The 15,652-nt window shown below is 46.4% G+C and overlaps 1 protein-coding gene across 2 annotated transcripts in view; it reads left to right on the forward strand.

Annotated features, from left to right (window-relative positions):
- LOC141085703 (ranaspumin-like) overlaps nt 1-15,652 on the forward strand; it is a 73,725-nt gene that overhangs the window by 21,837 nt on the left and 36,236 nt on the right. For both annotated transcript variants that reach the window (XM_073571258.1, XM_073571259.1), the window contains exons 4-6: nt 4,812-4,868; nt 5,115-5,165; nt 12,689-12,754. In XM_073571258.1, the coding sequence (XP_073427359.1) occupies nt 4,812-4,868; nt 5,115-5,165; nt 12,689-12,754 (174 nt within the window). The remainder of the gene's footprint in view (nt 1-4,811; nt 4,869-5,114; nt 5,166-12,688; nt 12,755-15,652) is intronic.

Below are 15,652 nucleotides of genomic sequence, written 5' to 3' on the forward strand. Positions count from 1 at the left end.
CTGCCCAAAATAATCATTCCCCTCATCCTCCTCCTCCTCCTCCTCTTCCTCTTCTTCCTCCACCTCACCCAGGACAGTTCCCTGACCAGACAATGGCTGACTGTCAGCAAGGCTTCCCTCCTCCTCCTCCTCCTGTTCCTCCTCCGCTGCAGACGCCTATTCCTTAATGTGTGTCAAACTTTGCATGAGGAGACGCATAAGTGGGATGCTCATGCTTATGATGGCGTCGTCTGCGCTTACCAGCCATGTGCATTCCTCAAAACACTGAAAGACTTTACAGAGGTCTTTCAGCTTTGACCACTGCACATCCGACAATTCCACGTCTGCACTCAAGCTGCCTGCCCATGTATCCTCACACGAATGCACTACAGCCTGCCTCTGTTCGCACAGCCTCTCAACCATGTGCAGGGTGAAGTTCCACCTTGTTGCAACGTCTTTGATTAGGCGGTGCTTGGTAAGGTGGAGCAATCGCTGCAGCTTCTGCATACGACTGGAGTGTACGGCTGAGCGACGGATGTGCGAGCACAGTCTTCGCACCTTATGGAGCAGGGATATTAACGCTGGATAATTATTAAGGAAGCACTGCACCACCAGGTTCAAAGTGTGAGCCAGGCAAGGTATGTGTGTGAGTTTTGCAATGCTTATGGCTGCCACAAAATTACGGCCGTTATCACTGACTACCTTGCCTGGCTCAAGATGTAGACTGCCCAGCCAAGACTCAGTTTGTCGCTGCAAGTAGTCGGCCAGTACCTCCGTGGTGTGTCTGTTGTCGCCCAAAGACATCATCTTTAACACAGCCTGCTGACGCTTATCACTAGCTGTTCGATAGTGGGACACATCATGTGCAGCAATGCCAGCTGCGGATGGAGTGCTCGTGCGACTGCGCTCTGTGGATGAGGTTTCGCTTATGGAGGAGCTGGGATAGCTTTTCGAGAAAAGAACTGCCGACTAGGTAGGTCATAGCATGGGACTGCATAGGCCATGAGCTCGCGGAAAGTTTTGCTTTCAACCAAACAGTAGGGCATCATCTCTAATGAGATTAGTTTGGCAATGTAGGAGTTCAAACAAAGTGTACGCGGATGAGAGGATGAGTACTTTCTTGTCCTACTCAGAATGTCTGGTAGGGTGAGCTGGACTGGAGAGCTGCATATGGGGGAAGTAGCGGTGGACCGGATGGAGTGAGATGGGGTTGGTGATGGTATTGGTGGTGATGGCCTAGATTCAGTGTTGTGTTGCAAAACCATTGTGATTCCCTGAGAGATTTGGCCTTGCGACGACACCTCAACATTTAGTGCTGGTGGTGTGCTTAACGGTGGTGGTGGTGTTACAGTGGGGGAAGTGATGGAGCGTTGCTGGCTACCTTCAGTCGAAGCAGGTGCACATGTGCTACCTGAGGTTTTGTAGTCTGTCCATGCTTGCAAGTGCATGTTGATTAAATGTCTAAGCATGCAACTGGTATTCAAATTTCTGAGTTGTTTACCTCGGCTAAAGGTCCATCCACACTTCTTACAGGTAACCTTTGCCTCATCAGTAGGATTTTAGACAAAGAAGGGCCACACTGCACTCTTCCTACTATGGTATACATTTTCTGGCCTTGCACGCTGTGCTAAGTTGACCGTCTGGCCAAGCTGTCCTGCGTTTCATTTTTTTATGGTCCACGTTTTTGGAGAGCTACGGGCCTGCCAGATAACCGCTGCTGTGATGTCAATGCCTGCTGCAGATCCTCCTCCTTATCTGAACTATTGCCAGCGCCACCCTCTTCCCCCAATGGATGCCAATCCAGGTCAAGAACTGGGTCATCCATCACCTCCTCTGCAATGTCATCTGCACCTTCCTCTTTACCTTCCTCTGTGTCACCGTGTAAGCTGGTATAGTATGCGGGAAGGGGCACCTGAGTTTCATCAGGGTCAGATTCTGGCTAAGTAGACTGCAAGGGCAATGTAGTGCTCTGGTCAATGTACCAGCAGGATCATCTAGCAGTGGCTGTGCATCAGTGCACTCCATGTCAGATTCATCTTGGACTGGGGAATTCAGGATTTGACTGGATAACCCAGGCATGGTAAGTGAAAAGAGCTCCATAGAGTAATCTGAAGTGTCGGCTGCCGCATCCTTAGCATTTGGTGGGGGTGAAGGACACAAGGAAAGGTGTTTTTTCAGAAGAGGAGGCAATAGAGCTGGTGGCTGTTTCGGCAATGTACGCCAAAACCTGTTCCTGATGCTCCGGCTTTAAAAGCCGTTTTCTACTCCAAGAAAAGGGAACCTTACAGGCCTTCTTGGGCCAGACAATCACGCAGGCTCAACACCTCCTGCCTTAGCTGCTATTGTGCTTTTGCCAGAACCAGCCGATGCACCACCACCATCAGTACCAGCTGCGCCCCCTGCCCACGTCCGAGGCCTCTTCCACCATTCTTCCTCATGTTTGGGAAAATGTACCCAAAATACCAGCAGAGAGATGGTACTGTATGAGGAGCATCCAGCTGTGTAAGGTGTATTAAAAAAATTAAATCTACATATATATTTTGTTAGTCACAGACGCTCTCCCAGTATGTATTGGACCGTAATACAACAAGCAGATATATGATACTGTATCAGAAGTGTACAGCTGGATACGTTTTTTGTGTAACTAACAATCTTCGTATATGTATTTACGGAGTGTCACACACACGCTGACTCTGTATAGATGTGACTGTAATGCGAACAGCAGATATACAATACTGTTTGAGAATCGGACAGCTCAATACGGTGTCTGTATGGAAAATTGTCAATCTTCGTCTATTTTTATACACAGTGACACACGCTGTCTCTGTATAGTTTTGACCGTGATCAAACAGCAGATATGCGAAACTGTTTAAAAAGTGGACAGCTCTATAGGGTGTAGGTCTGGAAAAATGGAAAATCTGCTGTTTGTTTTTCCAGAGTCACACATAGATAGCTTGTATTTGTCCGTGATACCAGCCGGTACATGGTAGTTTGTGAGGAGCATACACCGCTATACGGTGTGTGAAAAAATGAATGCTCGGTAACTGAGCAGAACAAAATAATAAAAGTTGGAGTGCTTTGAAAAAAGCAGTTTGAACAGCAGTGTGCACACACCAATGCAGCTATCAGGTAGCCTGAAAAGACAGCCTAATCACCACCAGCGGTGCTGCACACAACAAAAATCCTCCCCTTTCACTGCACACTAACTGTACAGTGAAAAGCGCTATCAGCAGAAGCTATTTTTTCTTCTTCCCTGCCTAACGCTCTCCCTATACAGAATCAGCAGCAGCAGCACCTCTCCCTATTCTAAGATCAGCAGAAGTAAGATGGCGGTCGGCGGTCACGGCCTTTTATAGCCCCTGTGACGCCACACAAAGCCAGCCAATCACTTCAATGCCCTTCTCTAAGATGGTGGTGGCCACTGCCCATGTCATGGTGTTGCCCACAGTGTGCGTCCTCCATCATTGGCTGAAAAAAGGCACTGGAAGCATTATTTGAAACGCGACTTTGGCGCTCGGGTCGCCGACCTCATGCTATGGTCGGGTTTCGTTTCATGAAACCCGACTTTGGCGAAAGTCGGCGATTTTTGAATTTGACCGACCCATTTTGCTCAACTCTAGTGGTGACATCACTGAGAAGCAGAGAATGGGGCTGGACACTGGAGAAAACAGCGGAAGGGGAGTATATTAATCCACTCACTACATTACATGCATGTACAGACACATAATGCATAAAAAAGTAAGTGGGAGTACTTATTTAAAGAGTAGCCATCATTTTAATTTATATTTCATAAATCAATAGTACTCATGAAAATAAGAAGCTTTGTAATATATCTATCAGAGAAATCTGTTTCTTTCCCCTCCTGGACTTATATTTCATTCAAAACATTCACAGTTCATGGATAAAATCTGTATCCAGTGATTTAGTGAAGGCAGATTTACAAATTACTGAAATAGGAGATGACAGCTGGTGCTCATAATGTTCTATGGAGAAAGGAGGAGGAGCTAGAGGCCAACACAGTCATTCTGCTGCAAGTTTACCTAATGATATCTCATATCTCAGTAATGGGAAAGTCTATAATTACTGAAGATGGATTTTACCTGTGAACTGAGAATGAAGATTAGTCCAGGTGGAGAAATCAGCAAATTTCTCTGGTAAGATATATTACAAAGTTTGTTATTTTCGCAATCATTACTGATTAACGTAGAAAAATAATAAAATGATGGCTACTGTTAGAATTCATGGCCATTTCTACCAAACCATATTGTGTTTGACTTTACTACGTGATCTTGCTTATTGGAAAACAGTATAAAGGAGTAAAGGGGTGCATGTAATTACATATTAATTTAACCTGTTTAATATTTTGTCATTGAAATTTTCAAAACGTCGCTTTCTTGTCATTGAGTGTAAACATTTACTGAAAACTTGGCCAATCATTTGCTAATCACAGAAACGTCATTATGTCAGTAAGAGCAGGAATAAGGCATAGGCGGCTTATTCTCCAAAGCAATGTATAATGCGTATAGTAACAAAGACCCAGACGTTCATATGTGCCGTCCTCAAGACTTCAGCTGCACCAACCTGACCTACAGAACGCATTAGGGTCTTTCACTACTGATTCAGTATTGCCCACCTGCCTTATGGGCCAGGGAAACTTCCAAAGCTTAGATCAATGGTATCCATAGGCTCCCATTAACTTAGCAAAGGCTTAAACCTTATAACCTCCGTCAAGGGAGTGTGCTGTATAGTGGGAATACCTCTTAGCTGATCAGTTGATAATGTAATTTTACATACATTTAATTTTAGATATTTTGTCAATTCTTATTTCACAGTTTGACGGCAATGTAGAAAACTATAAAAATGCCTTCAATGAATTGAAAAAAACATTGGTAAGAAATAAATGCTTATGTTCATTCTTTTCAGGTTTTTCTAACAGGTTTTTGAGATGGTTTATATGGTGAATATCTGCCTGATAAAGACGTCGTCTTATGCTCAGACCCTAAGGATAGTTTTCCTACTTGTAAGAAAAACTCCTGTCGCAAATGAAGAAATAATACAACTGCAATACAATTATTTTCATTTAGATTCAAAGCTTGAACTTGACTTTATTTTTATTTCTTCTTATCTCTTAATAGATACATTTTGGATGTGAAGTTAATGGCATACTTGGAACAGCTGCAACAATTGTAAGATAACATAGAAAACAAATTAAAATGTCACAGGATAATGTTCATAGTTTACACTGTGTTATACAGGGTAGCGTCTTCAGAAGACTCAATTTCACTTCTTATTTAAGTAAAGAGAAAAAGAAAGAGAAAGAGTAAGATTGGAAAGAAAAATCTGCCTGGAAAAATAGTAGAATTAATACAGAATTTGAGTGTTATTCCCAGCTGTTTTGCTGGAATCAGTTGGGACTAAAATCTATCTTGAGAAAGTGTAAGCGAAAAGAGAAGCAAGAGGGAAAATCAAATCTTCAATTTTTGGAATGCCAAGAGTGTGCAAAGCAGTAATCAAAGCAAAAGGTGGCTACTTTGAAGAATCTAGAATATAAGACATATTTTCAGTTGTTTCACACTATTTTGTTAATTATATAATTCCACAGGTGTTAATTCATAGTTTTGATGCCTTCAGTGTGAATCTACAAGTTTCAGTCATGAAAAAACAGAAAAATCTTTGAATGAGAAGGTGTGTCCAAACTTTTGGTCTGTACTGTATATATATATATATATATATATATATATATACACTGCTCAATAAAATAAAGGGAACACTATTCCATTTGCAACAGGCTGTTTGTATTCCCTTTATTTTTTTGAGCAGTATATATACACACACACACTTGCAAACCAAAAAAGCAGAGGCTCAATTTTTCCCTCAATATATAATAACTTTAATTTTTTTTTAAATGTTATAAACAGCATTAAAAGGTAAATGATGGAAAGATACGTTACATTTTCCACTAAAAGTAAAGGATTGTTTTATGTACCCCACAATCCATAAAAACGAACCCCTAATTCAGCTGTACCTATGAAACCATGAAAAAGGTACCGGATATATGTGCAGAAGCTGGGAGCTGAAAATGCACAATAGGGTCTTACCCAGGATACATCAGTTCTAAATGTATAGGTTGTGCTAATACCCAACAAAGTATAGTTATAGAAACTCCAGCTGCTGCAGATCCATAGGTCATCCAACCAATACATCGGTCTTAGGAGAGAAAACGTGGAAAGTTCCGCTCTGCTGACGAGTAGATAAAGGATCCAACGCCTGGAGTTTGTACAATAGTTGTTTAATCTCCGCGTTTCAAAGTACACACTCTTCTTCCTCAGGACATAACCACACGCTGAGGGGTTAATTGTGACGACTCCTGGAGTGGACCCTCTGGGTCGTGACACCAACCCTCCCAGGGCGAGCTGACCTAGTGAAGACCACCCCCTATACAGGGAGTGTCAGGGGCAAGCCCCAGGGGGTGAAGCACCACGACTGCTGGCACCAGGCGGCCGGCTCACAGGAGACACGAGTGGGTGAGAGTGTCTGTAGGAACGTGTAAAGTGTGGACACGGGAACACGTGGTATACAGAGACTTCGTTCGTCCGGGTGTGAGTGAAGCAGGAAGCGTGCAAGGAGCACGTCAGAGCACAGAATCAGGCAGCAGGTGTGCCAGGAGGTGTAACAGAGTAAGAGACTGAGTACAGGATCAGAGTGTGTGCCCGGAGGCACAACTGAGTATAAGACAGAGCACGGAATCAGAGTGTGTGCCAGGAGGCACGACTGAGTATAAGACAGAGTACAGGGTAAGAGCGTGTGCCAGGAGGCACAACCGAGTATGAGACAGAGTACAGTGTCAGAGCATGTGCCAGGAGGCACAACCGAGTACGAGACAGAACACAGGGTCAGAGCGTGTGCCAGGAGGCACAACCAAGTACAAAGCAGAGTGCAGATTCAGAGCGTGTGCCAAGAGGCACAACAGAGTGCAAGGCAGAGGACCTGAGTACAGCGCACAGCCAGGCAGGGACACGGCAGACCAAGCCAGGAGCACAACAATAATCAGGCACCTCCCCTAGGGGGAGGTCGTCTGATATAGCACATGACTACTACTGGTTCCGGGTCAGGACCTAGCCAGAAAGCACATGACCACTACAGGTTCCGGGTCAGGTCCTCCATTACCATAGAGAGGACCGAGCCCTATACAGCACTGACAGGAGCGCGCAAGCGCAAACGTGACATGTAGGAGGAGGCCCGGGGACGGGAGCTGCGCGTGCGCACCCTACGGGACCCCCGGAGTGACCGCAGCTCCGGAAGAGATGACGTCGGGACCGAGGTCCCGCCCCCAGGTGAGCACGGCGTGACAGTACCCCCCCCTTTACGCCCCCTCTTTCTAAAACTGGAGAGGAACTTAGACAAAATCTGGGGTGCGTGGATATTCTCCCTGGGTTCCCATGACCTCTCCTCGGGACCAAAACCCTTCCAATCGACCAGGAACATGGTTCTCCCTCTTACCTTCTTCATGGCCAAAATGTCATTCACCTCAAACTCATCCCCCAAGCCAACAGGCTGGGGTGTGTGGCCTGGAGAAGGATGAAATCGGTTAAGAACCACAGGTTTTAGGAGAGACACATGGAAGGAATTGGGAATACGGAGTGAAGGAGGCAGCTTCAATTTGTAAGCAACATCATTAATCCGCCTGAGGACCTCAAAAGGACCAATGTAACGGGGACCCAGTTTGTAAGATGGTACCTTAAGGCGGACGTATTTGGTGGAGAGCCACACCTTGTCACCAGGGAGAAATGGAGGAACGTCCAGGCGCCTCTTGTCAGCGTGTAATTTCATTCTGTCCCGTGCTTTCTCGAGAGCGGTTTTGGTCTCCTGCCATACCCTGGAGAACTCCACAGACTGAGAATCGGCAGCAGGTACCCCCGAGACAGGAAGTACCGGTAGAGGCACATTGAGATGCTGTCCAAAGACGATGAAGAAAGGAGACTTGGTAGACGATTCACTGGAGTGATTATTGTAGGCGAACTCAGCCCAAGGAAGTAGACCGACCCAGTCATTCTGATGAGCATTAGAAAAATGCCGGAGATAGGATGTAAGGATCTGGTTGGTACGTTCCACCTGCCCATTGGTTTGGGGGTGATAGGCGGAAGAGAAATCCAATGACACTTTCATGAGTCCGCATAGAGCTCTCCAGAACTGGGAGGTGAATTGGACCCCTCTATCCGACACGATGTGCTGGGGGAAGCCGTGAATCCTGAAGATATGGGAAATGAAGATCTTCGCCAAGTCAGGAGCAGAGGGTAGTCCGGGAAGAGGAATGAAGTGAGCCATCTTTGAAAATCGGTCTACAACCACCAAGACCACAGTACAACCGGAAGAACAAGGCAGATCAGTAATGAAATCCATGGCTATGTGCTGCCATGGAGCCGATGGAATGGGAAGCGGGAACAGAAGACCGGAGGGTGGTTGTCTGGGTATCTTGTTCTGGGCACAGGACGGGCAAGATGCTACAAAGTCTTTAACATCCTGGGAGAGTGAAGGCCACCAATAATGGCGAGAGATTAAGTCCAAAGTCTTTTTGACACCAACGTGGCCGGCAATCTTGGACGAATGTCCCCAATTTAGCACTCGTTTTCGGTTATTCTCAGCCACAAAGGTTCTTCCCGGAGGTAACGTGGTTAACTTGACAGGAGCCACAGTAATTACTTTGGATAAATCAATGATATGAGAGGGTTCTTCCTCTGCATCAGACGACAGGAATGATCTTGACAACGCATCCGCTCTAACGTTCTTATCGCCGGGCCGAAAATGTAGCTCAAAGTCAAAGCGGGCGAAGAATAGGGACCACCTGGCTTGCCGAGGATTGAGCCTCTGTGCGGACTGGATGTACGCCAGGTTCTTATGGTCTGTGAAGATCTTGAATGGATGTATGGCACCCTCCAGTAAGTACCTCCACTCCTCCAAGGCCAACTTAATAGCCAATAGCTCTTTGTCGCCAATGGAGTAGTTCTGCTCAGTGGAGGAAAATACTTTAGAAAAGAAGCCACAGGTGACAAAACGTCCAGAAGAGGATTTCTGCAGAAGGACAGCGCCAGCCCCAGTAGAGGATGCGTCCACCTCGAGAGTGAAAGGTCTACTAATCTCAGGTCGGTGAAGCGCCGGAGCAGCGGCGAAGGCTTGTTTCAATGACTGGAAGGCCTCTTCAGCCTCAGAGGGCCAAGCCTTTGGGTTAGCTCCCTTGCAGATAAGGGACGAGATGGGGCGAACCAACGAGGAAAAATGAGGAACGAACTGTCGGTAGTAGTTCGCAAAACCAAGGAAGCGTTGGATTGCCTTCACCCCATGGGGCTGTGGCCAATCGAGGACGGCGGACACTTTTGCCGGATCCATGCATAGACCTGATTCTGAGATAATGTACCCCAAGAATGGCAGGGACGTTTGCTCGAAGGCACATTTCTCGAGCTTGGCATAAAGGCGGTTCTCCCTCAGGCGCTGGAGGACTTGACGCACGTTCTTTCTGTGGGCGGAGAGGTCTGGAGAAAAAACGAGGATGTCATCCAGATAGACTACCACGCAGGAGTACAGCATATCCCGGAAGACGTCATTCACGAACTCCTGGAAAACCGCTGGGGCATTGCAGAGGCCGAAGGGCATGACCAAGTACTCGTAGTGACCGTCTCTGGTGTTAAAGGCGGTCTTCCACTCATCCCCGGAACGAATGCGGATCAAGTTGTAGGCCCCACGAAGATCCAGTTTGGTGAAAATTCGAGCTCCTCTAAGTCGGTCAAAGAGCTCCGGGATCAATGGCAATGGGTACTTGTTCTTGACCGTGATATTGTTCAGGCCTCGGTAGTCTATGCAAGGACGGAGGGAGCCGTCCTTCTTTTTTACAAAGAAAAATCCCGCTCCCGCGGGCGAGGAGGACTTACGGATGAAACCTCTAGCAAGGTTCTCCTGGATATAGTCAGACATAGCTTGGGTCTCAGCAGGGGATAGCGGGTATATCCTACCCCTGGGTGGCGTAGAACCAGGAATGAGGTCAATCGGACAGTCATATGGCCGATGGGGGGGCAGAGTCTCGGCCTCCTTCTTGTCGAAAACATCTGCAAAGGACCAGTAAGCCGACGGCAGACCTGTAGGTGCCGGGGATGGACCGGCAGAGTTCATCAGACGGACGGGCAACAGGCACTTCTCCTGACAGAACGGTCCCCACCGGAGTATCTCGCCCGACCGCCAGTCCAGGGTTGGCTCATGAGTCCGTAGCCAAGGGAGGCCTAGAAGAAGTGCGTGAGACATGGTGGACAAGACGAGGAAGGAGATCTTCTCCAGGTGCAGGGCTCCGATCTGCAGCTCGATCTCTTCGGTGGCCTGGGTAACGGACTCCAGCACGGACGTACCATTGACCGAAACAATCGACCGAGGAGTCTCCAGGGATCTGACAGGAATCCGGTATTTTTTAACCGCCTCGAGTGTGATAAAATTCCCCTCCGCGCCAGAATCCAGGAAAGCCTCCTCAGAATAACGCTTGGCACCGAGATTCAATAATACGGACACGAGCAGGGGAGGAGAGGAATCACGTACACCTAGGGAGGCCTCTCCTATCAACCCTAGGCGGAGAAGTTTCCCGGCTTCTTGGAGCAGGAACGGAGGAGGGGAGAGGAGCTCCTCTCTCTGGCTAATTCACGGGCACGTTCCTGAAACCGCAGGTCGATGCGTGTCGCCAGTGAGATCAGATCCTCTAAAGAGGTGGGAGTATCCCGACCTGCCAGTACGTCTTTGATCCGACTGGACAGGCCACGCCAAAAGATCCCTACGAGAGCCTCGTTGTTCCAACCAAGTTCAGAGGCCAAGGTACGAAAACGGATGGCATACTGTCCTACCGGTAGCGTACCCTGATGAAGGTTAAAGAGGGACTCGGTGATAGAGGCCAGCCGACCCGGCTCGTCGAACACCTTGCGGAAGGTGTCCAAAAAGGTGGAAAGCCGAGAGACGAGTGGGTCATTGCGCTCCCAGAGGGGGTTCACCCATGCTAATGCCTCCCCCTCTAAGTGTGAAACAATAAAGGCAATTTGGGCGCGCTCAGTGGGATAGTGCTGCGGCAAAAGCTCAAAATGTAACCGGCATTGGTTCAGAAATCCTCGACAAAACTTAGGGTCCCCGCTATATCGGGGTGGCTTGCCGAGGCGCGGTATCGGGTGCGGGGCCGAGGACTGGGCAGAAACGGATTGTATGGCCGACAAACGAGACTCCATGGATTTCAAAAAGACCATAATCCTGGTCTGACTCTCCCGTAGGAACACCAGTTCCTTTTGGATGGAGGTGGTGGCACCAGCGGGGTCCATGGCCTGATTATACTGTGACGACTCCTGGAGTGGACCCTCTGGGTCGTGACACCAACCCTCCCAGGGCGAGCTGACCTAGTGAAGACCACCCCCTATACAGGGAGTGTCAGGGGCAAGCCCCAGGGGGTGAAGCACCACGACTGCTGGCACCAGGCGGCCGGCTCACAGGAGACACGAGTGGGTGAGAGTGTCTGTAGGAACGTGTAAAGTGTGGACACGGGAACACGTGGTATACAGAGACTTCGTTCGTCCGGGTGTGAGTGAAGCAGGAAGCGTGCAAGGAGCACGTCAGAGCACAGAATCAGGCAGCAGGTGTGCCAGGAGGTGTAACAGAGTAAGAGACTGAGTACAGGATCAGAGTGTGTGCCCGGAGGCACAACTGAGTATAAGACAGAGCACGGAATCAGAGTGTGTGCCAGGAGGCACGACTGAGTATAAGACAGAGTACAGGGTAAGAGCGTGTGCCAGGAGGCACAACCGAGTATGAGACAGAGTACAGTGTCAGAGCATGTGCCAGGAGGCACAACCGAGTACGAGACAGAACACAGGGTCAGAGCGTGTGCCAGGAGGCACAACCAAGTACAAAGCAGAGTGCAGATTCAGAGCGTGTGCCAAGAGGCACAACAGAGTGCAAGGCAGAGGACCTGAGTACAGCGCACAGCCAGGCAGGGACACGGCAGACCAAGCCAGGAGCACAACAATAATCAGGCACCTCCCCTAGGGGGAGGTCGTCTGATATAGCACATGACTACTACTGGTTCCGGGTCAGGACCTAGCCAGAAAGCACATGACCACTACAGGTTCCGGGTCAGGTCCTCCATTACCATAGAGAGGACCGAGCCCTATACAGCACTGACAGGAGCGCGCAAGCGCAAACGTGACATGTAGGAGGAGGCCCGGGGACGGGAGCTGCGCGTGCGCACCCTACGGGACCCCCGGAGTGACCGCAGCTCCGGAAGAGATGACGTCGGGACCGAGGTCCCGCCCCCAGGTGAGCACGGCGTGACATTAATATTCAGTTCAACTCACATTTTCCTTTATTGTGGATTCTACCACGCTACTATAATATACCATGTGTATGTTCTCTACATATTGTACTTGATAACACATCCAGTCCATTAAGAAAACAAAGTTAAATAAAGCTTTAAACAATATGTTTTTGTTTTGCAAAACTGAAACCAATGCGTACGGTATACTTGTATTAACCCATAGAAAGAATTCCAAATCTAAATTAAGAATCTGAAAGTCTGCATTTCATTTACGTATTCATGAAAGCTTTTATATCTAAGTCAAATAATAAAATAATGATTAGAAAATCTATTTCTTAGTCTGAAATGACTGTAAAATATTTATACATTTGTATCCCACTACAGGAAGATATTGGTGGAGATGCAGCAAAGGCTGCAGAACATGCTGGCAGCGTTGTTCTCAGACTTACCGTAAGTTGTTATTTTGTTTTTTGTTTTTTTAAAAATACTATGAATATGGTTACATTTTAGTTTTTCAGTATAATTTTTCCAGTTTTACAAAAAACAAGCAATAACATCTAATACATCTGATAAGTAAATGACTGTTCATTGAGACATTTGCCAGCATAGACTTGGTTTGTGCTGAAAGATAAAGGTGAATGCAACAAATAATGATGTCATCTAAACCAAAGGGCGCTAATACTTACATGATGTAACCCTGGGTGTAATCCTGGCGTTACACATAAGATAACTGCCCACTAGACGCCTGTCTACCCATAGAGAAGCCCTAAATTCCTTTGGGTTTATTTTTGCTGTATATGTATTGTGTTTTTATATCCCCATTGTAATGTATTGTATAATAATTATAGGGCATTTTTGGTGCAGATCTGCCATGTTTAAAATTACATTAGCGTACCCTCAAATATATAGGGTATGTCCTGTTATTTTGAGATGATTTACCAAAATTGCTTTGAAATGCTGGAAAATTTGTGAAATAGAAAATCTATTGCATTTTACTGTGAATTTGCAGCAGCCGCAACAATAGACAACAGCATGACCGCTATATTAGAATATACCCAGAGGCCATTTCAGATTTGGCAGATTTGTTTCTAATCCGCACTGAGCCGGGGTCAGAGGATCATATATTTGGATCCATTATGTTGATGACACTCTGCTTCAAGTTTCATCCGATTGTCACCTTAGGCCTCTTTCACACTTCAGTTTTTTGCATCAGTTATAATCCGCCAAAAAGGCGGACAAGCGGATCCGTTCTCAACTGATGTGAACGGATGGCACAGGATCCGTTTTCAGACGGATCCTGAAAATGAAGAAATTTAAAGGAATCGCTGGGCGGGAGAGAGAGAGAGAGAAAGAGAAAGAGAAAGAGAAAGAGAGAAAGAGAAAGAGAGAAAGAGAGAAAGAGAAAGAGAAAGAGAAAGAGAAAGAGAAAGAGAAAGAGAGAGAGAAAGAGAGAAAGAGAGAAAGAGAGAAAGAGAGAAAGAGAGAAAGAGAGAAAGAGAGAAAGAGAGAAAGAGAGAAAGAGAAAGAGAAAGAGAAAGAGAAAGAGAGAGAGAGAGAGAGAGAGAGAGAGAATTTTTTTTTGTCCGGCACCCAGAAAGAAATTCGGGTTAAATCAGTGTTTGCAGGATCCGCCAGAGAAAAAAACGTTACAAGCTCCGTTTTGACATTTTTGAGAATGGTGACGGACAGCAACTTTTGGCGGATCCTCACAAAAAACGGATGCAACGGACAGCAATCCGTCACAATCCGCCATTAATGCAAGTCAATGGGAAAAAAACGGATCCTCAAAAAAAAATTGAGGATCCGTTTTTTTAAAAAACCTGGCGGATTGTGACTGATTGTAAAAAACGGAAGTGTGAAAGAGGCCTTAGTGTGATCAAATTCTCTTGCATGAGAAAATCGCAGCACAGATGTAGAGAATACGGATTTAGTTTCTCTATCTTTTCCATTGTCTGAGTCTGCGGAAACTATGCTGCACTCGGAGGACATCTGAGTGCAGTCTGATGTTGTACACGCACCCATAGACTTGAATGGGTGAGTGTGATCCGATCGGTGGATCCACTCACAGCATGTAACATAGTAACATAGTTATTAAGGTTGAAGGGAGACTTTAAGTCCATCTAGTTCAACCCATATCCTATCCTAACATGCCCTAACATGTTGATCCAGAGGAAGGCAAAAAAAACTCCATGTGGTAAACAGTAAGCTTCACATTGGGGAAAAAAATTCCTTCCCGACTCCACATACGGCAATCAGACTAGCTCCCTGGATCAACGCAATATTAAGGAAACTAGTGTATATACCCTGTAATATTATACTTTTCAAGAAAGGCATCCAGTCCCTTCTTAAATTTTAGTAGGGAATCACTCTTTACAACATCATATGGCAGAGAGTTCCATAGTCTCACTGCTCTTACAGTAAAGAATCCGCGTCTGTGAGTATGCTTAAACCTTCTTTCCTCCAGACGTAGAGGATGTCCCTTTGTCCCCATCACAGGTCTTAGAGTAAAAAGATCATTAGAAAGGTCTTTGTATTGTCCCCGCATATATTTATACATTGCAATAAGATTACCCCTAAGCCTTCGATTCTCCAAACTAAATAACCCCAAGTGTAATAACCTGTCTTGGTATTGCAGACCCCCTAGTTCCCTAATAACCTTGGTCGCTCTTCTCTGCACCCGCTCCAGTTCAGCTATGTCTTTCTTATACACCGGAGACCAGAACTGTACACAGTATTCTAAGTGTGGTCGCACTAGTGACTTATATAGAGGTAAAATTATGTTCTCCTCATGAGCATCTATGCCTCTTTTAATGCATCCCATTATTTTATTTGCCTTTGCAGCAGCTGCCTGACACTGGCCACTAAATGTGAGTTTGTCGTCCACCCATACACCCAGGTCTTTTTCAGTGACAGTTTTGCCCAGTGTTTTACAATTAAGCACATAATTATACATCATGTTCATTCTACCCAAGTGCATGACCTTACATTTATCCCCATTAAAGCTCATTTGCCATTTATCAGCCCAAGCTTCTAGTTTACATAAATCCTCCTGTAATATAAAATTGTCCTCCTCTGTATTGATTACCCTGCAGAGTTTAGTGTCATCTGCAAATATTGAAATTCTACTCTCTATGCCCCCTACAGGGTCATTAATAAATATGTTAAAAAGAAGCGGGCCCAAAACTGACCCCTGTGGTACCCACACCCGACATGTGGTGTGAGAAAAATATACAGATCTGCAGTGCCGCATAGATTAATATTTGGCTGAGTGCTTGCCGATAAAACACGGTCACTTTAGCGAGATCTAAGGCCCATTCCAAAAGTCTGTGAAACATAGATTGGAAGACC

This window comes from Dendrobates tinctorius, unplaced genomic scaffold, assembly GCF_039654945.1.
Source record: "Dendrobates tinctorius isolate UK_male_01 unplaced genomic scaffold, ASM3965494v1 ptg000029l, whole genome shotgun sequence".
NCBI lineage: Eukaryota > Metazoa > Chordata > Amphibia > Anura > Dendrobatidae > Dendrobates > Dendrobates tinctorius.